At 38.7% G+C, this 16,030-nt stretch overlaps 2 protein-coding genes across 7 annotated transcripts in view; one reads left to right on the forward strand and one right to left on the reverse strand.

Moving 5' to 3' along the window:
• The first annotated feature begins 349 nt into the window (after positions 1-349).
• Positions 350-15,750, forward strand: Ctbs (chitobiase). 3 transcript variants are annotated; one of them, NM_001293672.1, is made up of 7 exons: positions 368-531; positions 4,248-4,386; positions 4,849-5,057; positions 7,237-7,408; positions 8,644-8,741; positions 9,580-9,741; positions 13,800-15,750. In NM_001293672.1, the coding sequence occupies exons 1-7, from the start codon at positions 403-405 to the stop codon at positions 13,989-13,991; spliced, it is 1,101 nt and encodes a 366-aa protein (NP_001280601.1). In that variant the 5' UTR covers positions 368-402; the 3' UTR covers positions 13,992-15,750. The 3 variants fall into 3 exon arrangements, with proteins under 3 accessions (XP_030108705.1, NP_001280601.1, NP_083112.1); XM_030252845.1 differs by lacking the exon at positions 4,248-4,386 and having other exon boundaries at positions 350-531; positions 13,800-14,977; NM_028836.4 differs by lacking the exon at positions 9,580-9,741.
• The window catches only part of Spata1 (spermatogenesis associated 1), a 42,592-nt gene continuing 33,664 nt past the window's right edge, over positions 7,103-16,030 (reverse strand). For 2 of the 4 annotated variants that reach the window (NM_001370604.1, NM_001316756.2), the window contains 3 exons: positions 15,810-15,897; positions 13,086-13,156; positions 7,103-7,388 (listed from right to left, as the gene is read on the reverse strand). In NM_001370604.1, the coding sequence (NP_001357533.1) occupies positions 13,134-13,156; positions 15,810-15,897 (111 nt within the window). In that variant the 3' untranslated portion in view covers positions 7,103-7,388; positions 13,086-13,133. Of the gene's footprint in view, positions 7,406-12,387; positions 12,501-13,085; positions 13,157-15,809; positions 15,898-16,030 lie in introns of those variants that run through there. The other 2 variants (NM_027617.3, XM_006502090.4) reach the window with 2 other exon arrangements.

Consider the following 16,030-nt stretch of genomic DNA (forward strand, 5'->3'; position numbering starts at 1 on the left):
AAACGTTCAGACCACACAATCATGAAATGGTGTAGAGTGATGTAGAGTGATGGAGAGAATAAAAGTGGTAGAGTTACCTGCGAGTTACCCGGGTCAAGACTGTTTACCTAGCCCTTCCTAGCACTGGAGTGTAAGGAAGACCCCTGTCACATCTTACATTTACTCATAGGTAGTGCCCCCAGCAGCCGGGGTGGGATCCCAGTCAATTGGCTGCAAGTCCCACTTCTCCACAAAGTCCAGCATCAGCCCCGCCTTCTAGGGCCCACCTACCAAGCAGCAGGCTGGGTCGCTCTCCGTTTAGCATCAGGCCACGCCCCTCAGCAGAGACTCCGCCCCGCCTGCCCATAGGACATCAGGGCCCGCCCTTCAAGAGGCGTCATTCCCGCAGCCTCCACCCCAGGCATGGCGCTGTGTGGCCTCCCGGAATTCACTCTGCTGCTGCTGCCGCTGTTGGCACGGCTCTCGGCCGGGGACTGCCCGTGCTCCGAGGCTGCTCTCTGCCAACCGATCCGCCACCGTCCCGACTTCGAGGTCAGCACTCATTTGCCCGTCGGTCTGATACTCAAGGCTGTAGAAGTTGTGCGCTCACTGAGTAGCCTTAACCACCAGAGTCTTCCTCTTTTTAGATTTCCTTCAGAGGTTGGGCAACTTCCCAGGCCGCAGACTGTGTAATGCTCCTGCCTCATCAGATTCCCGAGGCCAGCTCCTCCCGCTAACCGCTCAGCCACCTGCGGGGAGGGTAGGAGAACCGGTTCTCGGTTTCCAAGGCAATGCACATTTAGTAGGAAAGTGTCCACCTCCAAAAGTACATCCGAAAGCAGGATGTTCTGCTAACCTTTGTACTTGGTACGGATTAGTTCTTTCGTTTATGGACAGTCACCCACCCAGGAAAGCGGCAAAAACAGCTATTTGAGTCCATTTTTCTTTAACCCAGCAGAATGGCGTATAAAGCTTACGGACTTACCACGAAGCATTGGTAAAATCGCGTGACCGAAGTTGATGACAGTGGCTGGACCTGGGGGTCAGCGATGTCAGGGGGTCCAGTCTCAAAAAATTTGTACAAAGAAGGAACAGTTGATGGGTCTTAAACTTATATTTGGTTTTGAGACATAGATATTTAAATGCTTGTGTTTGCATACATTGTTTAGAAAAATAGTGACAGTATTTTTGTAGACTGCCTACTGTGGAAACTGGACATTTTTTAAAAAGAAAAATTTAGGTGCATTAACGTTTCTTTGAGCAAGGGTCACTAGTAGCACTCAGATCATTAAGATCAGAAATTAAAGTTTTGGGAGAGAAAGAATTAGCTGTTTGGCAATGGATAGCTGTTACTTTTAGTTTCTGGTCCGGTGGATCTTTCCTACTGTGGTAGTTTGAATGGGAATGGCCCTCATGGAGTCATGTGTTTACATGCTTGTCCCATAGGAAGTGACACATTAACAGGTGTGGCCTTGTTGGAGGAAGTGTGTCACTGTGGGGATGGGCTTTGAGGTCTCCCATGCTCAAGCTCGGTCTAGAGTGGCTCAGTCTTTGCCCTGCTGCTTAGAACTCTGAGCTCCCTCGCCAGCATCACGGCTGCCTGGATGCTGCCATGATGATAAGGATTAAACCTCGGAACTGTAAGCCAACTCCAATGAAATGTTTTCCTTTATAAGTTTTGCAGTCATGGTGCTAATTCACAGCCAAAGAAGCCCTAAGACACCTGCTTAGAGATTAGCTGACTGGTTCTGATTGGCTAACTAGGAACTCAAGGGACTTGCTCAGCTGTTTCAGCCTAAAGCCCCTCCCCTCAATTAAGTGGTTTTATAACAATCTGATTTATTGCGGCACTCAACACTTAGTGGGTGATATAGTATTTGTGAGAATTTGTCATTACATGCTAAGAAAATTATACTCATCCATAAACTCGTAGTAAATGAGGCCTCACTAGCCTTTTGCTTCTTGAAATGAGAAGAGTGTAGATTATAAGAGTCTCCTTCCCCACTACATATATTTGTGTGGCAGAATTACAGGGGACTGACCTATGCTTTGAGAATGAACCCGTTTGTACTGGCAAATTTTATGCCAATTTGACACAAGCTAGAGTCACCAGGGAGGAGGAATCAATTAAGAAAATGCCCCCATCCAATCTGGCCATAGGTTAGCCTATAGGACATCTCCTGAATTAGTGATTGGTGGAGGAGGACCCAGCCTATTATGGGTGGTGCCTTTCCTGAACAGGCAGTCCTGGGTTCCATGGCGGTAAGGAGACTTTTTCCCTGACCTCTGCATCAGCTCCTGCCTCCAGGTTCCCACCCTGTTTGAGTTCCTTTGACGATGAACAGTGTGATATGGAAATATAAGCCGAATAAACCCTTTCCTCCCCAAGTTGCTTTGGTCAGTGTTTCATCACAGTTAATAGTCACTAAGATACCATTCCCCACCATGGACATCTGACACCCCTCCCTTTGTGTTCTCAAGATTGAGAGTAGTTGCTATTAGATCACAGGCCCTACCTAGTTGGGTTTTGTTTTGTTTTTAACAAGTTGAGTCTTAAATATGAGAATTAAAACACTGAGCTATCCAGTTTCACATTCTGTGTGTAGTAACTTTATTAAATGGTTGCTTGACAGAAAAAAATGAACTGCGCATAGTTAATTCGGAAAGGTAAAGGCATGCGAATATTCAATGACAGCCTTAACAATTATGGTTGTTGCTCTGCACAGCCCTTACTGGTCCATTCTCCTGTGGGCCCCTACATCTCTATTTTCAGTGCCAGTATAATGTGCCACCCCTTCTTGAAACTCTAATGGAACTCCAGAAAAATGAACAATTCTGTGGTCCTCAAATACTGCTTGAGAATACCACCTAGTTAATTTTATATTGTTCCTTTCTCTTTCAGCATTTCTGTGTCGTAGCTACCTTTTCAGGTCCAGAATCTCAGAACTCTTTTTAGTTGTGGGGAACCTGAGTTGTAGGAACTTTGTTCTAATCTGCAAATGCCCACTCGCCTGTAGGCTATCTTCTTTTGTCATCCTCCAGAATGCAGAGGTCCCCTCCCATGAAGCCATCGTGGATGGTTTCTTTCACCACCTAGATAGCAGATTCCTTGGACGTGGAATCAAGGCCCCTACATTTCCTTCCAGGCCTTGATGCTACTGTCATTTCCTAATGGATCTTGGTATTTGTTAACCTCTGTGCCTCTAGCGCCTAGCAAAACACCTCTCCTACATTTTCATTAAGGTTAGCTCTCTCCATAAATGAATACCGTCAGGTAGAAGGAACATGGCCAGTGAAGCTTTTGTGCTTCTAGGATCATCTCTGAGGGAGAAACACTGGAGGGACATTAGCTACTTTAAACTTGGACTTGACTACTCTTCTAAGTCGGCTTCATTCAAAAGCACACGTAGCAACTTAAGCAGTGTCCATGGCTCCATCTGAAACAGGCAGAAGCTTGAAGATCAGCAAACTCTGTGAGCTCTGGTGCTCCACCCTTTGCTGAGGTCTCACTCATGAGTTCTGGCCACATTCATCCAAACTCGTCCCCTTCGGTGGTTCCAGTGTGGGTCCCTCTTTAATCCATTCCTCATTTCAGCACAAGGGAATTTTCTAGGATGCATTCCTTTTCCTTTGAAAAAATACTTGTGTCTAAATATTAGGTGAGGAGTATTTCAGGCAAAGAACACATAAACCATACAGATGTAGAGCTGGTGGTTCTCCTCATGTCAATGGTCACACTTGTGTGTTTATAAAAATATAATCGACAGTAAAAGTACGAAACCTTAAATGAAGCTCCGTGGCTCCAAAAGGCCACCCAGTCTGTAGAGAAGTTCACGGAGTTGCAGTCTGAGTGGCTACCTTAAGCTAGACGAGTGAGGTTTTCATGTGAGTCCATTACAATAGGTGGTTTTATTAAATAAAAATGGTTTTGTTCTCCCCATTTCCCTCAGGATACTAACTTTTCAACAGGGCTGGCTTTCATGAATTACCCCAGATTCAACAGTCTGTGTTTTATGCTTTTTCTAAATTCTAGGTTTCTGCCATACTGAACATTTATAGTCACTGTGTTTTTTTCTGTCTTCAGGCCTCAACACTAGCCAGTACTTCTTCCAGGTCCATGCAACCACCAGTATAATACACTGGTAACCTGATGTCTTCGTATTACACTCAGTGCCCACTGCCTGACATATGGAGGTGGTTCAAGTATCTGGATGTCAGTATGATAGCCTCAGTTTAAGTGCCAGTGTCTACCCCTGTTTTCCTGGCAGGTCTTTGTATTTGATGTTGGACAGAAAACCTGGAAATCTTATGACTGGTCACAGATTACAACTGTGGCAGCTTTTGGAAAATATGACCCAGAACTTATGTGCTATGCTCATTCAAAAGGAGCCAGGGTAGTGCTAAAAGGTATGTTTTCAGCAGACACACGTCTAGCAAATGCAAAAAAAAAAAAATGTGTACTGTTTACTATATATAGTCCTTTTTATGCCTCTTTTATTCAAAACCTTAGTTGTAGATACCACTAAATCTATTCCACAAACACAGTTTTAAAAAGAAATAAGCCTACTTCTTGTTTTTGAGCAAATGTGATTGCCTAGTTATAGCACGCTGACCTTGAGTAATGGTCTACAAGCTCTGCTTCTAATTCAGGATCATTTTAGCTCACAGGGACTATTTCGAAGATTAGTAAGCAATGGCTGTTATTTGGTACTATTTCTCCACTTGGAAAGCAGATTAGAGGCTTGATATTCCAAAATTCATGTGTTTCAAAGACATTATGCTCTCTTTGGGAGTGGCTTTGGGAAGTAAACGGTTTTACCTATGAAAAGTATCCATATCCATATGTAAATATGTCTGTTCCTTCCAAAGGTGACATCTCTCTGAAGAATATCATTGATCCTACCTTCAGAGCATCGTGGATAGCTCAGAAAGTTGATTTAGCCAAAGCACAGTATATGGATGGGATTAATATAGACATAGAGCAAGAAGTTAACTGCTCATCACCTGAATATGAAGCACTGACAGCTCTGGTCAAAGAAACCACAGAGAGTTTCCAACGTGAGATCGAGGGATCACAGGTAAAATAAATATTCATTTTTGTTGTTGGTGGTGGTTTTTAGTCAAAATATATTTACATAAATATGATTAGTGACATCTTAGTTTTATAGCAATGGTGGAAGAGTCTCTGCACACATTTCCCAAAACCCCTTTTCTGGAGTGTTACTGTTATTTAAGGTCCTAGGTTTCTATTTATATCAAAATACAACACTGCATTTGTTCTGTCCTCTTGTCTGCAGCACTGTACACTGTGGGCAGCAAGAAGCCAGGAGGGCCTAAACTGGCTTTTACTGGTACAGAGCAGAAAACTCAGGCACTAAAGAAGAGGTTAGTGCTAGGGAACTGTGTCACTCTCTGTAGGCTCTGTAGTATTTGCAAAGCACTCAGGGCCCATGAGAGCCCAAAGCACTACGTCTATGGAAGCAGTCAGGACCATGTCAGTAGAGGCAGGAGCATAATGACAGCAGACCTCAACACAAGTAATCTTGTCAGACAATGTGTAAGTAGCAAAGGGCAATGTGCCTCCAGAGCAGGACTGATAAACATGCATGCACATTAAAAAATTCATCACCTTAAAAATGAACAAAAGCCTATGTATACACACATATCTACATGGGAGTGTCACTCCCAGATATATACATGAGGCCCTTGGTACAACCTCTAGTGTGTACACACACACACACAAAATTACTGAGAAAATTAATTATCCCTGTTTTTAAACATATGTGATGATACATGTCTTTAATCCTAGTGCTTAGTAGGTAGAGGCAGGGAGACTGGGAGTTCAAGGCTAGCCTGGGCTACATAGTGAGATGCTGTCTCAAAACAGCTAAAACATTTAAGTAGACTCACACACATTGTCCTTGGTATCCACGTAAGACTGTTTCCAGTGTATAAAATCAAAATCTGTAGATGCTAATGCTAGAGTCATGTACATTAAATGGCAAAGTATTTGATATACTCTATGCAAAACTACTCATATTCTTTAAAATCTTTATATTACTAATAATACCTAATACAATGTTATATACATAGCTACTATATTGACTGTTGAGGATATAAATTTAAGAATAATAGCCACACATAGAAAATTTTACAAATATCCACAGTATAGAAAATTAGCAAACATTTTTATGTGTACTTTGTAGAATTTATAAATGCAAAAGATCACCCTTCTATAAAGTGTGTATAATAAATATATTCTTAGTGTCTACTCTATATACATGTAATGTCCATCCAAGGTAGAGCACCGTAAGCTCTATAAACCAATGGTTCTGAAGCTTGCCCTGGGATCACGTACGGTGTTATTTAGAATTTCCTGACATTGGTTCACTGATTGTGGGCTAGAGCTGAGGGACCTGCAGTTTTAGCATGTGCGTTGGGTGATTCTGAGAGAGCTGGTTGTCACATGAGACTCACTGGTCAAATTATATGACACAAGGATGCACATATCAGTGGGAAGGAGATGCGTGGCTTTGACTGGGATGACAGCAAGTGATTAGCAGTGTTCAGTGGAATTCACCACAGCATCAAAGGTCACAGCAGTAGGAGGTGAGAGCCACTAGATTAGAGGTGTTCACTTTCTCCATTACTGCACAACAGCTCCATTTTGTAATAACGGGGAACAACAAAATGGGTCCAATATATAAACACTTTACTTCACAGCCATTTTTTTGTAGAATTTTTAATACTCAGGGAAGCATAAGGAAAAACTGTGACAAAGTTTGGTAAGATAAATCGGACAAAATATAAATATTTTAACATAAAGACTCATTTTATATCTATTAGGTGTTTACTGGGTGCCTAATTAAGGAAAAACACTTGGTGGGATTTTAGACTGTTTCTAGACATTAAAATAAAACTTACATTTAATTGAGGTAAAAACCCATATTTTAAGATACTCATCCTTGTTGATCACCATTCAGAATAAAGGAATATTACCTGTTTCATTTGGCTGTTTCCAGAAACCAGGCTTTGAGAACATTTGGAGTTGAAACCCTTCTTCTTTACAGTGCTCTGTTCCTGGTCCTTGTGTATCCAGTTATAGACACAGGCCAGTCCAATGTAGTAACAAAACATATTTATTAGAGCTCTTCTACATGTATTAAGTTCTATATGCATACATTATAAGCATTTCTTTATTTTTGAGTAGAATAAGGCAAGGAAATGTTATGTAAATAATATGTAGTTTTTCCACAGGTAACCTTTGATGTAGCTTGGTCACCAAAGCGCATAGACAAAAGGTGCTATAATTACACTGGGATCGCAGATGCCTGTGACTTTCTTTTTGTGATGTCTTACGATGAGCAAAGTCAGATCTGGTCAGAATGTATTGCAGCCGCCAATGCTCCCTACAATCAGACATTAACTGGTAAGAATCCAAAAAAATGATCACTTAATTAGTAATATTTATTCCAAAACCTCAGGCACTAAGGTGTATTTTAGTATTTCTAAATTATTTATACACTTTCTATATAAAACTGTGCTTTATGAATAAAATACAGTAAAATGTGTTATAATAAAATACAAAAATTTGAGAGCTTTAGTATTTTCAAAAATATTTAATTTTACTTACCATATCCTTATGGGATAGTTTTATTATCATTGATTCTACATTATAGATAAGATGGGACTTGCATGTGTATTTTTGCTTCAGGCCATACTCTTGTCATATGCCAAGATATTTCTGTTTAATATTATGAAAGTTAATGCAGAAATTCACAACTAGTTAGGAGTTTAGATAACTGTGTATGTGTATGTATATGTATATGTATATGTGAATGTTTATGGACGCAGCCATATATATTCAACCAGAAGTGGGAATTCATGGGTACACTGTATCTCACACACACACACACACACACACACACACACACACACCTCAAGAGCCATTTGTGTGGTGGATAGAAAGACTGTAAGAGCCAGAGTTGGGGAGACCCAAATGAAAGTGTTCTGTGGTTACACCAGCACAGTGCGCTCATGACTTTAGAGCATCTGTGGCTGTGGCCTAAGACTGGCCCACGGTGTAGCCAGTCAACACTCTCGGGTACTTGTAGAGCTCATTCATGCTCCTTGTGTCTAAACTACAGCTTGCTTCTGTATAACAGCACAGGCATTTTTTATCTCCACCAGTCATTAGGAAGCACACATCATATTTGTAATCATGGAACACTTGAGTTTCTATAAGAAATTCTGAATATCACTGCCACAAAGTTTAAGATTTATAGAACTTTTTTGAAGCTTTAGAATCCCAAATATGAAATATATGTTAGCAGTTAGTACCTAAATTTAGTAGGATTTCTTGAAATTTTCATTTCTCCTATATTTTGTGTATTTTGTTTCCAATATCATCTACACTGGATATCATCTCTTATTTAAACAAAACAAAACAAGACAAAAAAAGAAATCTTAGAAAGCAAGACATAGGACTTCCAGTTCTTAAGGGATGGCTTTTATGACATTATAGAAGAAAACTCACTTTGTATCTGAACAAATATACCTGTTTTTGCAACCTTAAGATTTGGCATGGTTGCCCCAGATTGTATGTACATATTAAGAGATATATAAGCAGAATAATTATGTGTTTTTCTACTCCTATGTGACTAGGATATATTGACTACATCAAGATGGGCATTAGCCCTAAGAAACTTGTAATGGGTGTTCCCTGGTATGGCTATGATTACATTTGCCTAAATCTCTCAAAGGTAAGAACAACTTATATTGGGTATATGTGATATTACTCCATCATATACTTTGTTCTGCTCTGAATATATGAAATCTTATTTAGATTTCTGAATGCATTTTGAGGGTAAGCTTTGTTTCTTTTTAATTATTTTTTTTCTTTTTTTCTTTTTTTTTTTTTTTTGCTTTTTCCAGACAGGGTTTCTCTGTGTAGCCCTTAGCCCTGGCTGTCCTGGAACTCACTCTGTAGATCAGGCTGGCCTCAAACTCAGAAATCCGCCTGCCTCTGCCTCCCAAGTGCTAGAATTAAAGGTGTTGACCACGCCGGTTCTTTTTAACTCTTTACTATCATGGCAGTTTCTGAATGCCATGAATTTTATTTTATTATTAATTTCATGATTATTCTGTATAATCAGGTTATTTATAGCATATCTTTTAAAAAAATATATTTATTTTATGTATATTAGTCCACTGTAGCTGTCTTCTGACACACCAGAAGAGGGCATCAGATCCCATTACAGATGGTTGTGAGCCACCATGTGGTTGCTGGGAGTGAAATCAGGACCTCTGGAAGAGCAGTCAGTGCTCTAAACTGTTGAGCCATCTCTCCAGCCCCATAGCATATCTTTTATTTCTCCTCTAGTTCTTTTTTTCTCTTTTTCTTTTCCTTTTTCTTTTTGGAGACAGGGTCTCACTATGTATGCCCAAACCAGAGCTTTTGAAGATTGCTGCTGGCTTGTGTTCTCTAGTTCATTTTTTCTTTTTTCTACTTATATCTTTTATTTCTAACAGTTTTATTATTTTTCTCATTTGGCTTTTAACATTTGCTCAATAATGACACGCAAATGTTTGAATTCCTAGGATGACATTTGCACCATTACAAAGGTCCCTTTCAGGGGGGCTCCTTGTAGCGATGCTGCAGGCCATCAAGTGCCCTACAAGGTGATCATGAAGCAGGTAAATGGCTCTGTTTCTGGAAGCCAGTGGAATAAAGACCAGCAAGCTCCCTATTATAACTACAAGGTACATTTTCACAATTTTTGAACATTTATGCTGTTTACATAATTTTATTATGTTGTGGTTAGGTGTGTGGCATTAACAGCTACCAGTTTTACTGTTTTTTACTGTTTATTTGTGTAAGCCTGTCTTTGAAGCTGTGTAATCAGTAGATTTAGTTCCCCAGAGAGCAATTCAAGTTACATTACTAGTATAATGCTCTGCTTGGTCAGTTTCCTTTTGAAAGTTCTATAAAATGTGCATATCACAAGCAGGACTTGCTTAAGAGTTGGCAATTATGTTAAGGTAATTGTTTTTGAAAGGCTTTGGTCAAGTAGTTTTTATGTTTGAAAATCTTCATATGAAACGCAGAGCAGTAGATGAGTCGTGATATATGTTTATATTAAAATACCATCTATCAAGTTTATTCTAAAAGTACAACAAATTATAGGAATGTTAAAATTTAGAGACAGAAAAATATTACACAAGGAAACATAGCCAGGCAGTGGTCGTGCACGCCTTTAGTCCCAGCACTTGGGAGGCAGAGGCAGGCGGATTTCTGAGTTCAAGGCCAGCCTGGTCTACAAAGTGAGTTCCAGGACAGCCAGGGCTACACAGAGAAACCCTGTCTTGAAAAAAACCAAAACAAAAAACCCTCCAAAACAAACAAAAAGAAAGAAAGAGAGAGAGAGAGAGAGAGAGAGAGAGAGAGAAAGAAAGAAAGAAAGAAAGAAAGAAAGAAAGAAAGAAAGAAAGAAAGAAAGGAAGGAAGGAAGGAAACATGAAGAACTCTGGATGTGGTAAAGAAGATTAGGAGTAGCAATAGACACGTCTATTCCAGAGTCATAGAATTGTTGTTTCACAATCTGGTAAAAATAAACCATTTTTTTACATAAAAAACTTGAAGTACAAATTATCTTTAAAAGTCTCTTTGAATGATGTCACTTTACGGCGTATAGAAATCCTCATTATTTGTTGCCTTTATAGTATTGACTGATGACCTGATATTGTTTATAGAAAATTGATTGCAAACACGTTACTACACAAATACAGCATTAAGCACTCTGGACTTCAGAATCAAAATTAAATGCCTAATAGTTAAACTTGGGTACATTATAATCCTATCATATATATGTATGTATGTAATATTGTTTATATCGTGTACTGGCTAGTTTTGTGTCAACTTGACACAGGTTGGACTTATCACAGAGAAAGGAGCTTCAGTTGAGGAAGTGCCTCCACGAGATCCAGCTGTAAGGCATTTTCTTAATTAGTGATCAAGTGGGGAGGTCACCTTGTGGGTGGTGCCATCTCTGTGCTGGTAGTCTTGGGTTCTATAAGAGAGCAGGCTGAGCAAGCCAGGGGAAGCAAGCCAGTAAAGAACATCCCTCCATGGCCTCTGCATCAGCTCCTGCTTCCTGACCTGCTTGAGTTCCAGTCCTGACTTCCTTTGGTGATGAACAGCAGTGTGGAAGTGTAAGCTGAATAAACCCTTTCCTCCCCATCTTACATCTTGGTCATGATGTTTGTGCAGGAATAGAAACCCCGACTAAGACAGTATGTATATCTAATATATATTAAGCAATATTTCTAGAGCTCTGTTTTGAGAACTGTTAACATTATATATAGACAAACACATATATGTGCAAATATGCATGCATGTGCTATGACCAAATATATTTAGAAAACAGACAATATCTGTTGCCTGAGATTTCTATTGTATAGAATTATATTAAAATATTTTTAAAAGGTTGCAATACATATAGCTATTTATTTAACATAGAGCCCATTTTAATCCACTCAGAACCAGGCAGGGGAGAGGTATTTTATGGTTATAGTAATCAGTTATATATAATTTAAAACACATATACTGTCATGTACTGTTTTGTAACCATTGGCTTAATTTTTCTTCAGTAAGGGAGATGTAGGAACATTCTTTTTTTTAAAAAAAATAACATTTTTAATTGATAAATTGTGTCTAATTATGGTATTCAACCAGTTTTGATATATGTGTAAACTGTAGGGTGGGTAAATCCATTACTTAGCATCTTTTATAACTAGCATGTGAAATCATAATCAGCTAGCGTCAGCAGTCTCCGACGCTATGAACCCTGGTACCTCACTTAATCACAGTGATGATGGCATTGAGCATTTCTCTCTGTGCGACTAAAACAGTGAGTCCTTTGAACGCCTCCCATTCTCCCTTCCTGTCTTTAATATTTTAGTTATTCTTTGAAAGACTAGACTTGGTTTTTGAGTTAAGTATATTTAGTTTATTTTCTAGACACACTTTATGGTAGTTTTATTCACATGTATTAGTTGCATATATCAATGTGACTCAGTATGATTTTCAACACAATACACAGCATCCACCAATAAAATCAAGGTTGATGTCATTTTTACTTATCGTTTATGTTTAAAGCCCAAATATTCATTTCATCTGACAAGTGTGTCCTGGTAACCACTATCCAAAACATACTACTTGAGGTTAAATAATTCATGAAACATTTTGGGGAGCCTTGGAAACCGGTTAGTGGCACTTTAAACAACAGTCTATTGTTACTGTTATGTCCCGTTGGTTTGTTTGTTTGTTTGCTTGCTTGTTTGTTTTTCCGAGACAGGGTTTCTCTGTAGCCCTGGCTGTCCTGGAACTCACTCTGTAGACCAGGCTGGCCTTGAACTCAGAAATCTGCTTGCCTTGCCTCCCAAGTGCTGGGATCAAAGGCGTGCGCCACCACTGCCAGGCTCTCACTTTTAGTCACATTACAATAAAGTTTCTGTTGCACCTGAAAAGAATCACTCTGCTCTTTTATCCTGTTCATCAATAGCTGCTTCATCTTTAACTCAGTATTCTAGAACATGTATAGTTTACACATGCTTAAACCAAGTAATGCGCAAGATAAAGAATTAAGAGTGAGGTATGCCATATTGAATGAGTCCACTAAGCTGAAATACAGTGCAGCCTATTTGCTTACCATATTACTACTGCTCTTTAAAGTAGACTAATCGGGAAACTAATTCCAAGAGTGCTACCAGGGAAAAAAATATTACTGGCTCATTCAGAGTTGCCTTTAAGCACTTTCCTAATGCATTTAAAAGCAGTAAATTATTTTTCACTATAGTTCTGACCTTTTCCTTAAAACATTTTTTTCTCCTTCATTCGTTCTTTTGCCTACATCTGGTCCTTTAATTTTCTTTCTTTTCTGATAACCTGTGTTTCTGGAGAGACAGTGTGGCAGGGTAGAAGGTGTGAGACCTCAGTATGTTCATTCTCTCAGTCAGCTCTGTGCTGAGTCACCTCCAGCAGCCTCTCAGAATCAATTCTGTAAGACCAGCAAGGGGGCAGCACCTCCCTCCTCCACTGCTGTTACCTGTTCATCTGGCTGATTTATCACACACAATATTCATCTGTTGAACTTCTAGGTTGGCACACTTCCAGAAACTGTAAAGAACATTAAATAAATAAATAAATCGGGTTTTAATAGATAGTAACAGTTGTTGTTTTTATTTGCATTGCATTCAAGGGTTGCCCAGTGGAATATTAAGACATAATATAATGACATATTTTATCCCAGCGCCTGCCTTGTTTATTCAACAAGCTTTATGTAGAGTGAAAACATAAGGATCTGAACTGTCTGTCAGCTCTGGCTTGTTTTCTGGACAGGGTCTCACTGGAGTTCAGGCTTGCCCTGAACTTATGACCTTCTCAGCTCATCCTTGAGGCTGCCAGGTGTTCATCACCAGGCCCTGCCCAAGTCTGAGCATGTAAAAGCTCTACCGTCTACAGTGATTCAAGTGTACATCTTGGTGGCTAATAGTCGGAACAGATCAAATAAGGAATCTTAAGGTTCTTAAATAAAATACCTCTTAAGTAGAGGTTAACTTGTGTAATGTTTATTGTTGCTAAAGTACCATAAGATAATATTTAGAAATATCATGTATATAACCATGAAAAATAGAGTAGTAAAATAATATGGTATAATTGTTTAAAATTTTATTGCATGCATTTTGAATCCTTGGATTTCAGTATTTTTCCCTTGTTGTACTGAATACTTTAAGTTTCCAATTTAATTGTTTCTGTATAGGATCCTGCTGGCCGTTTTCATCAAGTGTGGTATGATAACCCACAGAGCATCTCACTAAAGGCAGCATATGTCAAAAACTACGGCTTGCGGGGCATTGGCATGTGGAATGCAAACTGTCTTGACTACTCCGATGATGCTCTAGCCAGAGAGCAAACACAAGAAATGTGGGGAGCCTTAAAACCAAGGCTGTGATGGAGAGGGGCATCTTTTGTCAGACTATCAGACTTGTAGGACTGACCTGTATAAGTAGATCTACCTCTTGAAGAGATAAAAATGTATATATTTTTGTCATGTTGCCATAACTTACTTATTGGTATACTCAATTACACAGGTAAGAAATAAAGAAAATTTTCATTTGTACCTGAAAAATACATACATATCTTAGATATCCAGGAATATAAAAGGAAGAAACAAGTCAATTTACTCTATTAAATATTCCTCCATGTTTCAGAATTATAATTAGAAAACTTGTTTTCAAAATTTCATGCTCAATTTTCTCTCCTATTATTGAAATATACTGTTAAAAATCAATACAGATTTTAAAAATGTGCAACTGGTAGACAAGTGAAGATAATGGGGAAGGGAGTGCACATGACCACAGTATGATACACACATGTATAGAATATTATAATAAAGCCCACTATTTTTATATTAATATATGCTAATAAAAGGCCAACAAGAACTATGTGTAACTTGAAATGGAAATCACTGGCTTTGGACACAGTCTTTAAAACTTAGCCTTTGAGAAGCAGTTTATGTTGAATGAGTAGGCATGGCTTTTCTGGTTCCTGATTTCTTACAGTACATATGAATATTTCAGGACATACACACATTAGTGTCACTTAGACATTTAGACAGCGTATGACATAAAGATAGGCATGCAAATGGAATGCGAGAGGATAACTGAGGGATGCCTGGACCCTGGACTAGAGCTACCTGAGGAGATCCAGGTGAGAGCTTGCTGCCAGGGTCAGCTGCTGCTGAGTCTGACCCTAGTCACTGTTCACCCTGCAGTCGCCCAGGGTCCCTCACGGGCTAACACTCACTGCTTGCCTACTTTTCACATTTTTCTTCCGCATTTGCATTTTGCTTTTAAGCTATCTAAGAACATTATTCTTTCAACTTGTTCCTTTTTCTAAAAGACTATTTTTGGGAAAATAAATGTCTAGCATAAAGCAGTTCTTGTTTCCTTTCTCAAAGCAATCAACACAGTTACTGGGCTGGAGCGCTGGCTCGCAGGTCAGAGCACTGGCTCTCCTCCAGAGGACTTGGGTTCAGTTCCCAGAACTACATGGTTGGTCACAACCCCAGTTCCAGAGGATCTGATTCACTCTTCCTGCACACACATGGTACATGGACATACGTCCATGCATATAAAGTTAAGTAAAAATAAAACAAATCATTACATTATATTTACATTATTTCCTGAAAGAACATAGATTAAATGTTTGTATCCTTTGAACTCCATTACATAAGGCCTATCTTCTTTACATATGATCCCCTTCCAAATTGGAATAAGTGACTAATCAACTGTCTGTTATGACAATATTATATTTTCTATTTACATAACTATTTATGACAGTAAAACTATTTACTTCTATGGTGAATAACTTTGTATTTATAAAAATCACTTTACATTTCTAAAATTAATACAAATTAAATTATGAGACACACATTTGTTGTGCATGTAGTTGCAATTGTTTTTAATCAAAATGTGATTAACAAAATTGTATTTACTAAAATATATGTTTTACTAATCATTTATTTTGCCATCATACTGGTAATTATTTTGTAATAAGTAATTATAAAATATAGTACTAAAAAATAAGTAATAGACAAAATCTTTAAAATAAACACCTACTATACAAAAGGTAAAAATTAAATATAATTTTTAATTTTTTTCTTTAACTGTTAAATCAGCTTTATGATTTAATAAAACATTACCAAGAAACACAGTGACTTATTTTGATCAAATAAAGAGTTAAAATGTCAAGAGGTAAACAAACATACACATCGGAGGTCGGAAAGGTGCACCCATTTTCTTCTGTGTCAGATCAGCTTTTAATGTCTGTAAATCTGAAACTGCTTGTTTTCTCATCTGTAGAAAGAGGTAGCTTTAGAAAGTGAACTTCATCTTATCCTCCTGAAACCACCTCAGTGTTGGAACAGTCCTCATTTGCCTTTCACGCCTTCATGCTTATTAGATTTCTACAATAAGTTAATATATTATA

This window comes from Mus musculus, chromosome 3, assembly GCF_000001635.26.
Source record: "Mus musculus strain C57BL/6J chromosome 3, GRCm38.p6 C57BL/6J".
NCBI lineage: Eukaryota > Metazoa > Chordata > Mammalia > Rodentia > Muridae > Mus > Mus musculus.

Excerpts from the sequence above, each read along its gene's own strand:
- Ctbs (NM_001293672.1), top strand. The coding sequence starts at position 403 with ATGGCGCTGTGTGGCCTCCCGGAATTCACTCTGCTGCTGCTGCCGCTG. Across the intron at positions 5,058-7,236 it reads GTGAGATCGAGGGATCACAG|GTAACCTTTGATGTAGCTTG; the intron begins GTAAAATAAATA and ends GTTTTTCCACAG. Across the intron at positions 9,742-13,799 it reads CTCCCTATTATAACTACAAG|GATCCTGCTGGCCGTTTTCA; the intron begins GTACATTTTCAC and ends GTTTCTGTATAG.